The sequence below is a fragment of the Oncorhynchus mykiss genome, chromosome 10 (genome assembly GCF_057628025.1).
Source record: "Oncorhynchus mykiss isolate SJ-2025 chromosome 10, ASM5762802v1, whole genome shotgun sequence".
NCBI lineage: Eukaryota > Metazoa > Chordata > Actinopteri > Salmoniformes > Salmonidae > Oncorhynchus > Oncorhynchus mykiss.
Window position 1 is genome coordinate 64,288,705 of NC_143031.1, and position 20,497 is coordinate 64,309,201.

Sequence of the window (20,497 nt, forward strand, 5' to 3'; positions counted from 1 at the left end):
CCTGAGGTAACTGAGGAAGGCTAGACCCAGGACCAGGCCCAGACCTTCTATGAACCCAGTCACTAGGCATGAGATGAGACTGAAGGAAAATAAAGACTTCCTGGTAGACTACCACCAGGGGGGTCTCCCACCACTCTCTATGAAGGCTGAAGCTTCATCCCTGCACTGAGACTGTGAGGAGAAAGGTCTGGGCTGCAGACTGGATCCCTGACTGGAGCCTCTGTCTCTCTGATGACCACCAGGACTGAGGTTGTTCAGTCCACCTGTCCACTGGTTGTGTTCTGTGTAGTGGTGGAATCTCTGTTCCTCGTGGGTCGGTCCTGGTTCCGACTCGGGAAGGAAGATCGATGGCTCCTGACCCAGGGTGCTGTTGTCCGGGTCTGTGACCAGCCGTTTCAGAGGTCCACTCTCTCCTGCCAGCAACACCAGATACCAGCAGGTCCTCATGGACTACAGACTAAACACAAAGTATACAAAAGAGCATATAAAAAGGTTCATATAAGAAACTCTGCTGTAGACACAGAAACATGACACATTATAACATGTTAAACCACAGCCAAGCCTTTCTCTAACACTGTGATTCAAGTACCTAACAATATGGAGCCATTGGAGTTAATTATTTAAAACATTTACATATGTGTTAATTCGAGAATTAAGTATAATGTTTTGGTTTGACTGAAATAAAGGAAACTCAGTTCCTGGAATAATACAAAAATAACCAAGTCAGTCAGCAGAGTCAACTTTGTATTTTATTTCAACAAAATGGTAATACTCACAATGTAAAGTACAGTACTTTTTATTGCACAAAACAATAAGTAGTGCTGTGGTGGTCATGACACTTTGTCAGCTGGTTGTCATGCAAAAGCCTGCTGGTCTCATGGTAATTGACCAGTAATTAACATAAACACGTTGAGCATCTCCAGCCCTCCATGCATACAGCCCTCCATGCATACAGCCCTCCATCCAGCCCTCCATGCATACAGCCCTCCATCCAGCCCTCCATGCATACAAGCTGCTGATGAACTTTGGAACATCTACATTTAAAAACACAGAGTAAATCAGTTGAATATACACCATCACAACAAAGCCATGATTTATTTTAGGCAAGTCTAAAGAAACATGTCAAAAATAAATATCATTTTATGGCTATGCGCCATGCTGTATGGCTATGCGCCATGCTGTAGGCTTGTTCATTTAGCAGACAAGATATGCTTAAATCCCATGCCATTATTTTATATTGTATGATTTTATAGTAAGACGATTATAATTGAACTTAAAATAGAAATTACATTTTTCCCATTCCGGAGTGCGCATATGAAGTGTCTATGTTGAGCATAAAAGTCATAATTTGAAACAGGTTCTATATGCCAGATTTTCTGTAATTTGGCAACTTTAGTTGTGAATGATACAAACCTTAGAATGCTTTAGAAATCAAAAGGTATGGGCTGCATGATGCGACGATAGGCTATTGACAATTTTGAGAAAGTCACAAAAAAAAGCTTGTGCTCTGTTCCTTGCCTCAGGCTGCACATGCTGTTCACTCCAGCTCTCATCAAGTGATCATTATTTCACCAGACTATTCTCAATGTAATCCTAACTAATATGTCAAATGAGTTTCGATTTAGAATGTCCCATTATCACATTTGCAGAAACAGAGGCAAGAGAAAAAGATGCATATCATCCGTATCGAATAGCGAATGGAGGTCACTTTCCCGCAGCTTGGTCCCATTTCGGGGAAACTACTTCATGTGATAGATATTCTGCCCAAACTCTGCATGCCATGGGCACTCCAATCCTGTTCCTGCAGCTACCCAGTGCTTAATATGGAAAAACAAGTGAAATCTGTAAGGGAACATCGATAGTAACATGTTTTCACAACGAAACTGTCTGCTGTATTTCATTAAACTGTTGACAGCCCCTCTGACTGTGCGCTGAAGAATGGCATTAAGGAAAGCTGGGAGGAGATGGAAAGGCATGGTGGTGAGATATTCTGTAGCTAAAGGAAACATATCAGACTATTAATTATGAAAAATATAAAATGTGCCCTATTACTAGGCTATACAAATTCCCCCAAAAATCCACTATAATGTAGACTCTGAATTTGTTTTATTTAGGCTAGGGCAAGTTTGTACCAAAGGTATCTTTTTTCCACTCAGATTCAACCTGTTGTTGAACTAATTTATTCAAATTGATCAATCAATCAGAGTGAGGTGAGTTTAAAAGCACATACTGTTTTGATGATGTGTTTAATGTGATTTTCGATTACATTTGCATTGATGTCAGAGTGGCTAGAAGGACAATAGAGCCCTGAGTACCAGGCCATTAGCGACCTGATGATCGTTACAGAGTTGGGTACTACGAACATATCTCCAGAGTGCTTAAAAGGAGATTACCATGACTGGTCACATTAGAATTTTATTGCGGTCATGACGCATGAATGCTGGATTACCGCAACAGCCCTAGTGACATGGAGAATAACTTTTATCACTATGGTAACAGTTGACCTGTTACCAAATCTGGTACACTTCTCTTAGATAAAATGAAGTTGAGAATACTTTGGAAATGGTTCAACATTACATTACACACAGCTTCATTGCTTTATGCCAAGTAAACATGAATTAAGGCACTATCATTTCCTCATTATAAAACACTAGCATCAAACACCATGATAAGGTTGTCACTCTTCATCAGTGAAGCATTTTTACAGACACTATCACACCAACCATCACCATATCATCTCCTCTGCCTTATCATACTCATTCTTCCCTCATGTCACCTCATCCAGCTCCCTACTACATCCAAAACCAACATAATTAACTACAAACAAACTAATACTACATTATATGTCACTATACATGGCCTGTGTGCATTTTCTGCTGGTGTAACCTGAGGTAGCTCCTCTCTGAGAATCTCTTCTCGCAGTGCGTACAGGCGAACGGCCTCTCTCCCGTGTGGACCTTCAGGTGCCTTTTCAGGCTGGACGTGTGGGAGAAACTGACCCGGCACAGGTGGCAGCCAAATGGTTTCTCCCCTGTGTGGACCCTCTGGTGCCTCTTCAGGCTGGATGAGTGTGAGAAACTGACCCTGCACAGGTTGCAGCTGAACGGTTTCTCCCCTGTGTGCATCCTCTGGTGGATCTCCACCTGTTGGGGGAAACTGAACACTTTCCCACAGAATGAACACGGGAATCGCTTCTCTTTGGCGCCACCACCTTTACTGATTCCATCTCTACTACTGTCATTTGTCAATGGGCTTGTGTAGCCATTTAGTGTTGAGGCACTGGCATTGTCTGAGGTCTGGTTTAACATTAGGGGAGTGTGAGGAGGATGAAGGCCAGGGAGTGTCTGTGTTGTCACAGGGTCCATGTTCCAGTTGATAGATCCTATAGAAGGCAGGTTGAAGGCAGCACCTGTTAGGGGGTTAACCTGAGGCACCATCAGTCTCTCTGAATCACAACTATAGGAGCAGGACGGAGTATCGCTAGCAGAGTCTGTGGCTGTTTTCTCCTGCCGCATACAGACACCACCTCGTCCTCGCAGACCAAATCTACGCCTTGCCTTGGTCCCAGACAGTCTGTTGTCATGGAAATTAAGTTTGACTGTTGTTTTGTGTTCGACAGTCTGTTTTGGGTTGTGGTTAACAGTGTTGTTCCCCAGCTCGGCATTAGGGACTCTGTCCCATCCACTGACCCCCACTATGTCTCCTCTGGCCCTAGCCAGCTCGGTGATGTTGTCCCCTCGGCCCTTGGCTGCGCCGGTCTGGGAATCCAAGATGGCCGCCCAGTCTCCTCTTTTAATCTCCAGCCAACCACCTGAAGGAAGAGGTTACAAAATATACTTTTTTTTTAAAAACATGGCAGAGAACTCTACATATGGAGTTTTTTTTGTGTCAATTACCTGGTCAAATTCATGCATTGTGTGTTTTGTTGTATTGATTTAATCTTCTGAAAAAATGTATAGCCAGGCACATTACTATTCCCATTGAAGATCTATTACTGTATGTAGTTTATATGTATTTCTTTCTTACCTTGCTCCCCCATCTTTAGTCCACTCAACAGATCAATGCTCTCTGGTACGTCTTCTATGGTCTCCTCTTTGACCAGCAGCAGATCAGGCTTCCCTTCCTCCATGTCTACTGACTGTAAGAGATACAGAGTGAGAGGATGTTGGATCAAGAAATCTGATATGAGCACCCTGCTATGGAGCATCTTCTGGTTGGGCAATGAGAGTTTGCTATGAGCACTATACAAACATGTTAGGTGATTTGATACTATGCAAACATGTAAGTTGACTTTAATACTTGATAGTCTTTAATGGTTTAATAAATCAAAACATGGTCCCACACTTCAGACAAAATTAATCAAGACCACGGCCCGCATCCACAAAGTGTCTCAGAGTAAAAGTTATCCTACTCTTATGGGTAAAAATAAAAGCTATGCTTGAATAATCTTTAGTCATAAGAGTCTTACCTAGTCTACAGATATTTAGGAGAACTCATGAGCTGTTCTAACTAGTTGAGTTACCAGCAAGTGTCTAGATAATAGAAAAGGGCAGCGAGTCAGTGGTTCCTGGACCATAGGCGATTATTTTGGAGTTGTTGAAAGAATGTGTTGATATTTCTATATGATCAATCCATAATTAATCTAGACCTACCTGCAACAGTATCTCTTGCGCTTTTGACATTAATTTCACATGGTATGCCTAAATTGTTTTAACCACTAGGCTAATAAATAATCCCAATTTTCTTTTGATTATGTCAATAACCTACATTGTTATTTCACGTTATCCCTTTGGGGCGCAACATCATCTTGATAGACATTCAGTCGACCTTTAAAAAAATAAGACTTAAATTGGGTATGCCTTTAGGTTTGGAAATTGAAAGCATCTAGATAATGTTGCACAAAATGTTTGAAAGGTCTATAATTTTCACATGATAAGGCCTACATTAACTTTGATTATGTTTGACGAAAATGATAGACTATTCAAACGTTTTATGCAACATTATCGGCAAGTGAGTTGATGCCTACTGTGCCAAAGCGATTTAGAGTTGTTAAACGGTAGTGACGAGTGTGTTGTTATAACGGTAATAGCCTATTAACATAATTCCTCTTTTAACAACCATCAGAATTGGTTAAAAAAAGGTTATGCATGCCAAAATATTAGGCAAGAATTAAGTTTAGGCAAAGTAATTGTATTCGGTGAAAATTATATTCAACATTTTACCATTGCAACATTTGATGGGTGTCTGAAGCATTCTATAGTCCAAAACTGGTAATGCCTCATCGCGATGAGTTATTCCCCATAATTCTAATTCTTATGACCAAAAAGACCTTCTGGATATCAGAACGGCGATCACTAACCTCGATTTGGATGAATATTTCTACTTCACCGAGTCAGAGGAGCAGGACATACTGCTCACCCCAGACCAGGCCCTAATCCCAGAGACTCGGAAAATAAATAGACTGTGCAAGAGTGGCCAACATGCAGGCACCCTAACAAACTACGTCGGCGAGTACATAAACCACCTCTACCCTCCATTCTATTGGTGAACGTACAATCACTGGAAAACAAACTGGGCGAGCTCCGTTCGAGACTACCCTATCAACGGCACTTGAAGAACTGTAATAACCCATGGTTCTCGGAGTCTTGGCTGAACAAGACCATGGATAATATACATCTGGCTGGTTTTTCCATGCAGCAGTAGGACAGAACGGCAGCATCCGGTAAGCTCAAGGGGGAGGTGTATGTCTCTTTGTTAACAACAGCTGATGCTGTCTCTAAAATTAAGGTCTCGAGGTTCTGCTTGCTTAAATTAGAATATCTCATGGTAAGCTGTAGACCATACTATTTACCAAGAGAGTTTTCATCTATATTTTTTGTAGCTGTCTATTTACCACAACAAACAGATGGGACTAAGACCCCACTTAACGAGCTGTATAGGGCCATAAGCAAACAAGAAAATTCACAAGGCCGCAGGGCCAGATGGATTACCAGACCTCTCCCTGACCCAGTCTGTAATACCTACATGTTTAAAGCAGACCACCATAGTCCCTGTGCCCAAGAACACAGAGGTAACCAGTCTAAATGACTATCGCCTCGTAACACTCGCATATGTAGCAATGAAATGCTTTGAAAACATCACACCAGACACCCTGGACTAACTCCAATTCGCATACAGACCCAACAGATCCACAGATGAAGCAATCTCTTTCACTCCACACTGCCCTCTCCCACCTGGACAAGAGGTGAGAATGCTGTTCAAATCAAATCAAATGTATTTATATAGCCCTTCATACATCAGCTGATATCTCAAAGTGCTGTACAGAAACCCAGCCTAAAACCCCAAACAGCAAGCAATGCAGGTGTAGAAGCACGGTGGCTAGGAAAAACTCTCTAGAAAGGCCAAAACCTAGGAAGAAACCTAGAGAGGAACCAGGCTATGTGGGGTGGCCAGTCCTCTTCTGGCTGTGCCGGGTGGAGATTATTACAGAGCATGGCCAAGATGTTCAAATGTTCATAAATGACCAGCATGGTCAAATAATAATCATAGGCAGAACAGTTGAAACTGGAGCAGCAGCACGGCCAGGTGGACTGGGGACAGCAAGGAGTCATCATGTCAGGTAGTCCTGAGGCATGGTCCTAGGGCTCAGGTCCTCCGAGAGAAAGAGAGAATTAGAGAGAGCATACATAAATTCACACATTGACTACAGCTCAGCATTCAACCCCATATTGCCCTCAACTCATCACTAAGCTTAGTCCCCTCCTGTACTCCCTGTTCACCCGCGACTGCATGGACATGCATGACTCCAACACCATTAAGTTTGCTGACGACACGACGGTGGTAGGCCTGATCACTGACGACAATGAGACAGCCTATAGTAAGAAGGTCAGAGAACTGGCAGTGTGAAGCCAGGACAACAACCTCTCCCTCAACGTCAGCAAGGCAAAGGAGCTGATCATGGACTACAGGAAATGGAGGGCCGAACACGGCTGCATTTACATCGACTGGACTGTAGTGGAGTGGATCGAGTGCTACAAGTTCCTTGGTGTCCACATCACTAAGAACCTATCATGGTCCACACACACACCAACACAGTCATGAAGAGGGACGACAATGCCTCTTCCCCCTCAGGAGGCTGAAACGATTTGGCATGGCCCTCGGATTCTCCAAAAGTTCTACAGCTGCATCCTTGACAGCATCTTGACTGGCTTCATCACCGCTTGGTATGGCAACTGCTTGACATCCAACCGCAAAGCGCTATAGAGGGTAATGCATACAGCCCAGTACCTCACTGGGGCCGAGCTCCCTGCCATCCAGGACCTTTATACCAGGCGGTGTCAAAGGAAGACCCTAAACATTGTCAAAGAACCCAGCCACCCAAGTCATAGACTGTTCTCTCTGCTACCGCAGGGCAAGTAGTGCCGATGCACCAAGTCTGGAATAGGGCTGTTGCAGTGACCTTACCGCCACACCGGCGGTCACGAGTCATGAAGGCAGTCAAATTCCACATGACCGTTTAGTTACAGTAATTAGGCTTCTCCAAGCTCTGGTGCTGCTGATCGTCATTAGTAGCCTACTAAACTTGCTAACTGCCTGGTACTCAGCACTATATTGTCCCTTTAATCACTCTGACATCAAATGTAATCAAAAATCTAATCAAACACTTCATGAGACCCATAAGCTCATGTTGCACAACATTTCAATAAGCTATGCAATTCTGCGAGAAAACAGAGTGATGGCCTTTTAAAAAGAGGAGGAGCCCATCAGCTTTCTATAGGCTAGGCCTACTATATTTATTTCTTAACTTTCCTAAAATTAGGCACATTGCTTATATTTACAACAGGAGTATAGCCTACCTGGCTAGCATGAAAATAAACCACGGGGAAAACGTCCTCCATTCGCTATTTAAGTGCATAGATGACATGTATTTTTTCCGCTGCCCCTGTTTTGATACAGGTGCATGATAATGGTCCATTCTAAATCAAAACAAATTTCACACATTTTATTTAGTATATGTAAAGAAATATTATATCAAGAATAGACTGATGGGTGACAATATTAGCCTATCACTTGTGAATGATATACAGTTGAAGACGGAAGTTTACATACACTTAGGTTGGAGTCATTAAAACTCATTTTTCAACCACTCCACAAATTTCTTGTTAACAAACTATAGTCTAGGCAAGTCGGTTAGGACATCTACTTTGTGCATGACACAAGTCATTTTCCCAACAATTGTTTACAGACAGATTATTTCACTTATAATTCACTGTATCACAAGTCCAGTGCGTCTGAAGTTTACATACAGTAAGTTGACTGTGTCTTTAAACAGCTTGGAAAATTCCAGAAAATGATGTCATGGCTTTAGAAGATTCTGATAAGCTAATTGACATCATTTGAGTCAATTGGAGGTGTACCTGTGGATGTATTTCAAGGCCTACCTTCAAACTCAGTGCCTCTTTGCTTGACATCATGGGAAAATCAAAAGAAATCAGACAAGACCTCAGAAAAATAATTGTTGACCTTCACAAGTCTGGTTCATCCTTGGAAACAATTTCCAAATGTCTGAAGGTACCACGTTCATCTGTACAAACAATAGTATGCAAGTATAAACACCATGGGACCACGCAGCTGTCATACCACTCAGGAAGGAGACGCGTTCTGTCTCCTAGAGATGAACGTACTTTGGTGTGAAAGGTGCAAATCAATCCCAGAACAACAGCAAAGGACCTTGTGAAGATGCTGGAGGAAACGGGTACAAAAGTATCTATATCCACAGTAAAAATGAGTCCAATATCGACATAACCTGAAAGGTCACTCAGCAAGGAAGAAGCCACTGCTCCAAAACCGCCATTAAAAAAAGCCAGACTACGGTTTGCAACTGCACATGGGGACAAAGATTGTACTTTTTGGAGAATAGTCCTCTGGTCTGATGAAACGAAAATAGAACTGTTTTGCCATAATGACCATTGTTATGTTTGGAGGAAAAAGGGGGAGGCTTGCAAGCCGAAGAACACCATCCCAACCTTGAAGCACGGTGTCACGTTCTGACCTTTATTTCCGTTGTTTTGTATTTATTTAGTATGGTCAGGGCGTGAGTTGGGTGGGCAGTCTATGTTTGTTTTTCTATGTTTTGGGGCATTTCTATGTTTTCGGCCTAGTATGGTTCTCAATCAGAGGCAGGTGTCATTAGTTGTCTCTGATTGAGAATCATACTTAGGTAGCCTGGGTTGCACTGTTTGTTGGTGGGTGATTGTCTATGTTGATGGCTTGTTTCAGCACAGTCCATATGATTAGCTTCACGGTTGTTATTTTGTTTACTGGTTTTGTATAGTTTTCAGTGTTCACTACTTTCTTTATTAAAGATTGACCATGGACACTTACCACGCCGCGTATTGGTCCTCAGATCCATCTTGCCTCTCCTCTTCAGATGAAGAGGAGGACGGGCGTGACAGAATCACCCACCAACCAAGGACCAAGCGGCGTGGTAGAAAACAGCGACGACAGCAGCAGCAGCAGCAGCAACAACAACAGCGGCCGGCTTCACAGGACTACACTACTTGGGAGGAGGTAGACAGATGGGCCATCGACCCAGGGAGAGTGCCGGAGCCCGCCTGGGATTCGATGGAGCAGTGCAAGGAAGGTTACAGGAGAATGAGGTTGGCGAAAGCAGCAGGGCAGTGCGACAGGTACGAGAGACAGCCCCACATTTTTTGGGGGGGAGGCACACGAGGGGTGGAGCTAAGCCAGGTAGCAGACCTGCGCTCACTCCTCGTGCTTATTATAAGCAGCGTGATACTGGGCAGGCACCGTGTTATGCGGTTAAGCGCACGGTGTCGCCAGTAAGTGTCCATAGCCCGGTGCGCTATAGGACAGCCCCCCGAGAGTGTCATGCGAGTGCGGGCATCGAGCCAGGGCGTATGGTGCCTGCTCAGCGGGTCTGATCGCCGGTACGCAGTTTTGGTCCAGGGTATCCTGCGCCGGCTCTGCGTGCTGTGTCTCCGGGGCGCTGGGAGGGTGCAGTGCGTCCTCTGCCTGCGCTCCGCTCGTGCCGGGCGAATGTGGGAGTGGAGCCTAAGGGAGAGGTGCGTGTAGTAAGCACTAGATCTCCCGTGCTTACCCACAGCCCGGTTCAACCTGTGCCTGCACTCTGGAGGGTCCGGGCTAGAGTGGTTATCCAGCCTGGGGAAGTGGTGCCAAGGTTGCGCACCAGAGCTCCAGTGCTCCCCCACAGCCCGGTCCTTCAGGTGCCTCCTCCTAACCCCAAGCCTCCTGAAGGGCTCCCCAGCCTGGTGGTTCCTGTGGCAGCCCCACGCACCAGGCTGTCTCTCTGTCTCCTCCCTGCAGGTGGTCCCGCCTGTCCGGCCCTGCTGCCGGAGTCTCCCGCCTGTCCGGCGCCTCTGCCGGAGTCTCCCGCCTGTCCGGCGCCTCTGCCGGAGTCTCCCGCCTGTCCGGCGCCTCTGCCGGAGTCTCCCGCCTGTCCGGCGCCTCTGCCGGAGTCTCCCGCCTGTCCGGCGCCTCTGCCGGAGTCTCCCGCCTGTCCGGCGCCTCTGCCGGAGTCTCCCGCCTGTCCGGCGCCTCTGCCGGAGTCTCCCGCCTGTCCGGCGCCTCTGCCGGAGTCTCCCGCCTGTCCGGCGCCGCTGCCGGAGTCTCCCGCCTGTCCGGCGCCGCTGCCGGAGCCTCCCGCCTGTCCGGCGCCGCTGCCGGAGCCTCCCGCCTGTCCGGCGCCGCTGCCGGAGCCTCCCGCCTGTCCGGCGCCGCTGCCGGAGCCTCCCGCCTGTCCGGCGCCGCTGGCGGAGCCTCCCGCCTGTCCGGCGCCGCTGCCGGAGCCCCTCTGTCCCGAGCAGCTGCCCCTCTGTCCCGAGCAGCTGCCCCTCTGTCCCGAGCAGCTGCCCCTCTGTCCCGAGCAGCTGTCCCTCTGTCCCGAGCAGCTGCCCCACCTCTGTCCCGAGCTGCCCCTCTGTCCCAAACAGCCCCTCTGTCCAGTGGGGTCATTGAGAAGGGTGGCCATGGTGAGAAAGCCACGGAGACGGACAATAAGGCGGACTAAGACAATGGTGAAGTGGGGTCCGCGTCCCGCGCCAGAGCCGCCACCGCGGACAGACGCCCACCCAGACCCTCCCCTATAGGTCAAGGTTTTGTTCCAGACTATGTTTGGAATATTTATTTCTCACAGAGAATATAATTGACCAACTTTTGTACTATGGGGGATAGTAGATTGACATAGGCTAGAGCTTTTTCTGTACGTTAGGCCCACTCATCTTGTTAGCTGGCGAAAAGTAAATGTGGACAGTTCTTCCAATATCTTCAATATGCACTTCGGAATTGGATAAGGACATGCGAAGTTGCGTCCCCGATGTGTCTGTCCTCACTTGTAGCCTGTGAGAAAGACCAGATCAGGTGATGAAGAGCAGTGTGAGTGATTCGGAGCAGGCAGCACTCTTATTCAAATTGTGAATAAGAGACTGATGAAGTGTGTACAGCCTGCGCAAAAAACCAAAGCAGAGCACATGCCTTTCAAGCTACTTTTTTCACATCATCATTAGTCGCATCATACAGCCTTACAATGTATTACAAATAAAAAAATACAGCCCAACGTTTGTAGAACAACTAAAGATACATTAATAACTCTAAATTAAGCATATAGTACCTACTTATTTGTTAACCGCTCAACACAGAATAGCCGCATGTGCGCACTTCCTCAAATTATTTGGAGAAAATATCCTTTCTATTTTATTCAGCTTTGTTCACTTGTATTCTTCATACTATAAAATAATGCCATGGAATTCTAAGCAAATCTTGCCTGCTAAATGAACTAGTGTAGCCCACAGTCTTTTGGCATATTGTTATGGGATTTTTTATGAATAATAACTAAATGATGGTTATAAACTGTGGTGAGACCCATGAGAAAATCCCTAACTTCTTCTTTAAGAGGCTCCTCTGTCCTCCACTCGTTACCTGTATTAATGGCACCTGTTTGAACTTGTTATCAGTATAAAAGACACCTGTCCACAACCTCAAACAGTCACACTCCAAACTCCACTATGGCCAAGACCAAAGAGCTGTCAAAGGACACCAGAAACAATTGTAGACCTGCACCAGGCTGGGAAGACTGAATCTGCAATAGGTAAGCAGCTTTGTTTGAAGAAATCAACTGTGGGAGCAATTATTAGGAAATGGAAGACATAAAAGACCACTGATAATCTCCCTCGATCTGGTTCTCCACGCAAGATCTCACCCCGTGGGGTTAAAATGATCACAAGAACGGTGAGCAAAAATCCCAGAACCACACGGGGGGACCTAGTGAATGACCTGCAGAGAGCTGGGACCAAAGTAACAAAGCCTACCATCAGTAACACACTACGCCGCCAGGGACTGAAATCCTGCAGTGCCAGACGTGTCCCCTTGCTTAAGCCAGTACATGTCCCGGCCCGTCTGAAGTTTGCTAGAGAGCATTTGGATGATCCAGAAGAAGATTGGGAGAATGTCATATGGTCAGATGAAACCAAAATATAACTTTTTGGTAAAAACTCAACTCGTCGTGTTTGGAGGACAAAGAATGCTGAGTTGCATCCAAAGAACACCATACCTACTGTGAAGCATGGGGGTGGAAACATCATGCTTTGGGGCTGTTTTTCTGCAAAGGAACCAGGACGACTGATCCGTGTAAAGGAAAGAATGAATGGGGCCATGTATCGTGAGATTTTGAGTGAAAACCTCCTTCATCAGCAAGGGCATTGAAGATGAAACGTGGCTGGGTCTTTCAGCATGACAATGATCCCAAACACACCGCCCGGGCAACGAAGGAGTGGCTTCGTAAGAAGCATTTCAAGGTCCTGGAGTGGCCTAGCCAGTCTCCAGATCTCAACCCCATAGAAAATCTTTGGAGGGAGTTGAAAGTCCGTGTTGCCCAGCAACAGCCCCAAAACATCACTGCTCTAGAGGAGATCTGCATGGAGGAATGGGCCAAAATAAACTGTGTGAAAACCTTGTGAAGACTTACAAAAAACTTTTGACCTCTGTCATTGCCAACAAAGGGTATATAACAAAGTATTGAGATCAACTTTCGTTATTGACCAGATACTTATTTTACACCATAATTTGCAAATAAATTCATTAAAATCCTACAATGTGATTTTCTGGATTTTTTTTTCACATTTTCTCTGTTTCTCTGTCATAGTTGAAGTGTTCCTATGATGAAAATTACAGGCCTCTCTCATCTTTTTAAGTGGGAGAACTTGCACAATTGGTGGCTGACTAAATACTTTTTTGCCCCACTGTATATGTACATATCTACCTCAATTATCCTAGTACTGGTACCCCGTGTAATCATTACTCATTCTGTATTTATTATTATTCTGTTACTACTTTTCTATTATTTCTCTATTTTATTTCTCACTGCATTGTTGGGAAGGGCCCATAACAATGTTAATGAGCGTCATCACTATCTTTCCATTATGGTACCTCAAATTGTCCTGATTACCAGCTGAGAAACTTTTAAGAGTTGATTTTACTCCTGGCTCAGAGTTGGTCTGAGCAGTGTTTTAACATCATCCTAAAAACTATTCTGAGCTTAGAGGTTTTTTGTTGTTGTCTTAAAACAGGTTTTAATCTAATTCCTATGACCTTTTCTGAGACGCTTTGTGGCTACAGCCCCAGGGAAGTCTCAGAGTAGAAGTGCTGATCGAGGATCAGGTCCCCATCTGTCTATATTGTCTTATTCATTATGATCTAAAAGGCAAAACTGATCCTAGTTCAGCACTCCTACTCTGAGAGGCTTTGTGGATACGAGCTCTGACATAATACCATTCTGACAGTAGTTTACAGTGGACTCACCTCAGTGAGACTGTATGTGGTCCTGTGCTGCTTAGTTGGTTCCTCTGTGGGTTCAGGAGGAGGTGTAGTCTGGTTGTCCTCCATGACCATGGTCCCCTCAGGGTTCCCCAGACCCTCCTCACACCCCTCCTCCTTCACCAGCAGCACCTCTGGACCCTCCTCCTCCTAGAAGAGACAGGTGATACAGATTACACAGACATACACTCCCTCAGGTACTTATACACACATAGACACTTTCAACATGGAGTGTTTACCCATCCCCACTACATGTACTGTAGTTACAGAATGACTTCATTGTTGTTAAACCCATCATGGTGGACATAAATATGACTTTGTAAGTCAAAGTCATTATCAGACAAACCTGACTAAACTATAAACTATTTTGATGTGTACAGTAGGTGTTTGTTATCTTCAGATGAAGAGGAGGACGGGCGTGACAGAATCACCCACCAACCAAGGACCAAGTGGCGTGGTAGAAAACAGCGACGACAGCAGCAGCAGCAGCAGCAACAACAACAGCGGCCGGCTTCACAGGACTACACTACTTGGGAGGAGGTAGACAGATGGGCCATCGACCCAGGGAGAGTGCCGGAGCCCGCCTGGGATTCGATGGAGCAGTGCAAGGAAGGTTACAGGAGAATGAGGTTGGCGAAAGCAGCAGGGCAGTGCGACAGGTACGAGAGACAGCCCCACATTTTTTGGGGGGGGGGCACACGAGGGGTGGAGCTAAGCCAGGTAGCAGACCTGCGCTCACTCCTCGTGCTTATTATAAGCAGCGTGATACTGGGCAGGCACCGTGTTATGCGGTTAAGCGCACGGTGTCGCCAGTAAGTGTCCATAGCCCGGTGCGCTATAGGACAGCCCCCCGAGAGTGTCATGCGAGTGCGGGCATCGAGCCAGGGCGTATGGTGCCTGCTCAGCGGGTCTGATCGCCGGTACGCAGTTTTGGTCCAGGGTATCCTGCGCCGGCTCTGCGTGCTGTGTCTCCGGGGCGCTGGGAGGGTGCAGTGCGTCCTCTGCCTGCGCTCCGCTCGTGCCGGGCGAATGTGGGAGTGGAGCCTAAGGGAGAGGTGCGTGTAGTAAGCACTAGATCTCCCGTGCTTACCCACAGCCCGGTTCAACCTGTGCCTGCACTCTGGAGGGTCCGGGCTAGAGTGGTTATCCAGCCTGGGGAAGTGGTGCCAAGGTTGCGCACCAGAGCTCCAGTGCTCCCCCACAGCCCGGTCCTTCAGGTGCCTCCTCCTAACCCCAAGCCTCCTGAAGGGCTCCCCAGCCTGGTGGTTCCTGTGGCAGCCCCACGCACCAGGCTGTCTCTCTGTCTCCTCCCTGCAGGTGGTCCTGTCTGTCCGGCGCTGCTGCCGGAGTCTCCCGCCTGTCCGGCCCTGCTGCCGGAGTCTCCCGCCTGTCCGGCGCCTCTGCCGGAGTCTCCCGCCTGTCCGGCGCCTCTGCCGGAGTCTCCCGCCTGTCCGGCGCCTCTGCCGGAGTCTCCCGCCTGTCCGGCGCCTCTGCCGGAGTCTCCCGCCTGTCCGGCGCCTCTGCCGGAGTCTCCCGCCTGTCCGGCGCCTCTGCCGGAGTCTCCCGCCTGTCCGGCGCCTCTGCCGGAGTCTCCCGCCTGTCCGGCGCCTCTGCCGGAGTCTCCCGCCTGTCCGGCGCCGCTGCCGGAGCCTCCCGCCTGTCCGGCGCCGCTGCCGGAGCCTCCCGCCTGTCCGGCGCCGCTGCCGGAGCCTCCCGCCTGTCCGGCGCCGCTGCCGGAGCCTCCCGCCTGTCCGGCGCCGCTGGCGGAGCCTCCCGCCTGTCCGGCGCCGCTGCCGGAGCCCCTCTGTCCCGAGCAGCTGCCCCTCTGTCCCGAGCAGCTGCCCCTCTGTCCCGAGCAGCTGCCCCTCTGTCCCGAGCAGCTGTCCCTCTGTCCCGAGCAGCTGCCCCACCTCTGTCCCGAGCTGCCCCTCTGTCCCAAACAGCCCCTCTGTCCAGTGGGGTCATTGAGAAGGGTGGCCATGGTGAGAAAGCCACGGAGACGGACAATAAGGCGGACTAAGACAATGGTGAAGTGGGGTCCGCGTCCCGCGCCAGAGCCGCCACCGCGGACAGACGCCCACCCAGACCCTCCCCTATAGGTCAAGGTTTTGTTCCAGACTATGTTTGGAATATTTATTTCTCACAGAGAATATAATTGACCAACTTTTGTACTATGGGGGATAGTAGATTGACATAGGCTAGAGCTTTTTCTGTACGTTAGGCCCACTCATCTTGTTAGCTGGCGAAAAGTAAATGTGGACAGTTCTTCCAATATCTTCAATATGCACTTCGGAATTGGATAAGGACATGCGAAGTTGCGTCCCCGATGTGTCTGTCCTCACTTGTAGCCTGTGAGAAAGACCAGATCAGGTGATGAAGAGCAGTGTGAGTGATTCGGAGCAGGCAGCACTCTTATTCAAATTGTGAATAAGAGACTGATGAAGTGTGTACAGCCTGCGCAAAAAACCAAAGCAGAGCACATGCCTTTCAAGCTACTTTTTTCACATCATCATTAGTCGCATCATACAGCCTTACAATGTATTACAAATAAAAAAATACAGCCCAACGTTTGTAGAACAACTAAAGATACATTAATAACTCTAAATTAAGCATATAGTACCTACTTATTTGTTAACCGCTCAACACAGAATAGCCGCATGTGCGCACTTCCTCAAATTATTTGGAGAAAATATCCTTTCTATTTTATTCAGCTTTGTTCACTTGTATTCTTCATACTATAAAATAATGCCATGGAATTCTAAGCAAATCTTGCCTGCTAAATGAACTAGTGTAGCCCACAGTCTTTTGGCATATTGTTATGGGATTTTTTATGAATAATAACTAAATGATGGTTATAAACTGTGGTGAGACCCATGAGAAAATCCCTAACTTCTTCTTTAAGAGGCTCCTCTGTCCTCCACTCGTTACCTGTATTAATGGCACCTGTTTGAACTTGTTATCAGTATAAAAGACACCTGTCCACAACCTCAAACAGTCACACTCCAAACTCCACTATGGCCAAGACCAAAGAGCTGTCAAAGGACACCAGAAACAATTGTAGACCTGCACCAGGCTGGGAAGACTGAATCTGCAATAGGTAAGCAGCTTTGTTTGAAGAAATCAACTGTGGGAGCAATTATTAGGAAATGGAAGACATAAAAGACCACTGATAATCTCCCTCGATCTGGTTCTCCACGCAAGATCTCACCCCGTGGGGTTAAAATGATCACAAGAACGGTGAGCAAAAATCCCAGAACCACACGGGGGGACCTAGTGAATGACCTGCAGAGAGCTGGGACCAAAGTAACAAAGCCTACCATCAGTAACACACTACGCCGCCAGGGACTGAAATCCTGCAGTGCCAGACGTGTCCCCTTGCTTAAGCCAGTACATGTCCCGGCCCGTCTGAAGTTTGCTAGAGAGCATTTGGATGATCCAGAAGAAGATTGGGAGAATGTCATATGGTCAGATGAAACCAAAATATAACTTTTTGGTAAAAACTCAACTCGTCGTGTTTGGAGGACAAAGAATGCTGAGTTGCATCCAAAGAACACCATACCTACTGTGAAGCATGGGGGTGGAAACATCATGCTTTGGGGCTGTTTTTCTGCAAAGGAACCAGGACGACTGATCCGTGTAAAGGAAAGAATGAATGGGGCCATGTATCGTGAGATTTTGAGTGAAAACCTCCTTCATCAGCAAGGGCATTGAAGATGAAACGTGGCTGGGTCTTTCAGCATGACAATGATCCCAAACACACCGCCCGGGCAACGAAGGAGTGGCTTCGTAAGAAGCATTTCAAGGTCCTGGAGTGGCCTAGCCAGTCTCCAGATCTCAACCCCATAGAAAATCTTTGGAGGGAGTTGAAAGTCCGTGTTGCCCAGCAACAGCCCCAAAACATCACTGCTCTAGAGGAGATCTGCATGGAGGAATGGGCCAAAATAAACTGTGTGAAAACCTTGTGAAGACTTACAAAAAACTTTTGACCTCTGTCATTGCCAACAAAGGGTATATAACAAAGTATTGAGATCAACTTTCGTTATTGACCAGATACTTATTTTACACCATAATTTGCAAATAAATTCATTAAAATCCTACAATGTGATTTTCTGGATTTTTTTTTCACATTTTCTCTGTTTCTCTGTCATAGTTGAAGTGTTCCTATGATGAAAATTACAGGCCTCTCTCATCTTTTTAAGTGGGAGAACTTGCACAATTGGTGGCTGACTAAATACTTTTTTGCCCCACTGTATATGTACATATCTACCTCAATTATCCTAGTACTGGTACCCCGTGTAATCATTACTCATTCTGTATTTATTATTATTCTGTTACTACTTTTCTATTATTTCTCTATTTTATTTCTCACTGCATTGTTGGGAAGGGCCCATAACAATGTTAATGAGCGTCATCACTATCTTTCCATTATGGTACCTCAAATTGTCCTGATTACCAGCTGAGAAACTTTTAAGAGTTGATTTTACTCCTGGCTCAGAGTTGGTCTGAGCAGTGTTTTAACATCATCCTAAAAACTATTCTGAGCTTAGAGGTTTTTTGTTGTTGTCTTAAAACAGGTTTTAATCTAATTCCTATGACCTTTTCTGAGACGCTTTGTGGCTACAGCCCCAGGGAAGTCTCAGAGTAGAAGTGCTGATCGAGGATCAGGTCCCCATCTGTCTATATTGTCTTATTCATTATGATCTAAAAGGCAAAACTGATCCTAGTTCAGCACTCCTACTCTGAGAGGCTTTGTGGATACGAGCTCTGACATAATACCATTCTGACAGTAGTTTACAGTGGACTCACCTCAGTGAGACTGTATGTGGTCCTGTGCTGCTTAGTTGGTTCCTCTGTGGGTTCAGGAGGAGGTGTAGTCTGGTTGTCCTCCATGACCATGGTCCCCTCAGGGTTCCCCAGACCCTCCTCACACCCCTCCTCCTTCACCAGCAGCACCTCTGGACCCTCCTCCTCCTAGAAGAGACAGGTGATACAGATTACACAGACATACACTCCCTCAGGTACTTATACACACATAGACACTTTCAACATGGAGTGTTTACCCATCCCCACTACATGTACTGTAGTTACAGAATGACTTCATTGTTGTTAAACCCATCATGGTGGACATAAATATGACTTTGTAAGTCAAAGTCATTATCAGACAAACCTGACTAAACTATAAACTATTTTGATGTGTACAGTAGGTGTTTGTTATCTTCAGATGAAGAGGAGGACGGGCGTGACAGAATCACCCACCAACCAAGGACCAAGTGGCGTGGTAGAAAACAGCGACGACAGCAGCAGCAGCAGCAGCAACAACAACAGCGGCCGGCTTCACAGGACTACACTACTTGGGAGGAGGTAGACAGATGGGCCATCGACCCAGGGAGAGTGCCGGAGCCCGCCTGGGATTCGATGGAGCAGTGCAAGGAAGGTTACAGGAGAATGAGGTTGGCGAAAGCAGCAGGGCAGTGCGACAGGTACGAGAGACAGCCCCACATTTTTTGGGGGGGGGGCACACGAGGGGTGGAGCTAAGCCAGGTAGCAGACCTGCGCTCACTCCTCGTGCTTATTATAAGCAGCGTGATACTGGGCAGGCACCGTGTTATGCGGTTAAGCGCACGGTGTCGCCAGTAAGTGTCCATAGCCCGGTGCGCTATAGGACAGCCCCCCGAGAGTGTCATGCGAGTGCGGGCATCGAGCCAGGGCGTATGGTGCCTGCTCAGCGGGTCTGATCGCCGGTACGCAGTTTTGGTCCAGGGTATCCTGCGCCGGCTCTGCGTGCTGTGTCTCCGGGGCGCTGGGAGGGTGCAGTGCGTCCTCTGCCTGCGCTCCGCTCGTGCCGGGCGAATGTGGGAGTGGAGCCTAAGGGAGAGGTGCGTGTAGTAAGCACTAGATCTCCCGTGCTTACCCACAGCCCGGTTCAACCTGTGCCTGCACTCTGGAGGGTCCGGGCTAGAGTGGTTATCCAGCCTGGGGAAGTGGTGCCAAGGTTGCGCACCAGAGCTCCAGTGCTCCCCCACAGCCCGGTCCTTCAGGTGCCTCCTCCTAACCCCAAGCCTCCTGAAGGGCTCCCCAGCCTGGTGGTTCCTGTGGCAGCCCCACGCACCAGGCTGTCTCTCTGTCTCCTCCCTGCAGGTGGTCCTGTCTGTCCGGCGCTGCTGCCGGAGTCTCCCGCCTGTCCGGCCCTGCTGCCGGAGTCTCCCGCCTGTCCGGCGCCTCTGCCGGAGTCTCCCGCCTGTCCGGCGCCTCTGCCGGAGTCTCCCGCCTGTCCGGCGCCTCTGCCGGAGTCTCCCGCCTGTCCGGCGCCTCTGCCGGAGTCTCCCGCCTGTCCGGCGCCTCTGCCGGAGTCTCCCGCCTGTCCGGCGCCTCTGCCGGAGTCTCCCGCCTGTCCGGCGCCTCTGCCGGAGTCTCCCGCCTGTCCGGCGCCGCTGCCGGAGCCTCCCGCCTGTCCGGCGCCGCTGCCGGAGCCTCCCGCCTGTCCGGCGCCGCTGCCGGAGCCTCCCGCCTGTCCGGCGCCGCTGCCGGAGCCTCCCGCCTGTCCGGCGCCGCTGGCGGAGCCTCCCGCCTGTCCGGCGCCGCTGGCGGAGCCTCCCGCCTGTCCGGCGCCGCTGCCGGAGCCCCTCTGTCCTGAGCAGCTGCCCCT

General features: G+C 48.1%; 1 protein-coding gene and 1 long non-coding RNA gene across 4 annotated transcripts in view; one reads left to right on the forward strand and one right to left on the reverse strand.

Moving 5' to 3' along the window:
* Positions 1-20,497, reverse strand: part of LOC110534626 (uncharacterized) — a 168,433-nt gene that overhangs the window by 101,179 nt on the left and 46,757 nt on the right. For 2 of the 3 annotated variants that reach the window (XM_036934488.2, XM_090187485.1), the window contains exons 5-6: positions 4,027-4,138; positions 732-3,811 (exon numbers count right to left, since the gene is read on the reverse strand). In XM_036934488.2, the coding sequence (XP_036790383.2) occupies positions 2,850-3,811; positions 4,027-4,138 (1,074 nt within the window). In that variant the 3' untranslated portion in view covers positions 732-2,849. Of the gene's footprint in view, positions 1-731; positions 3,812-4,026; positions 4,139-20,497 lie in introns of those variants that run through there. The other variant, XM_036934482.2, reaches the window with a different exon arrangement.
* On the forward strand, positions 3,716-5,234 carry LOC118936898 (uncharacterized). Its single transcript, XR_005034334.2, has 2 exons — positions 3,716-3,823; positions 4,058-5,234. It is a non-coding gene; the product is annotated as an uncharacterized LOC118936898 (long non-coding RNA).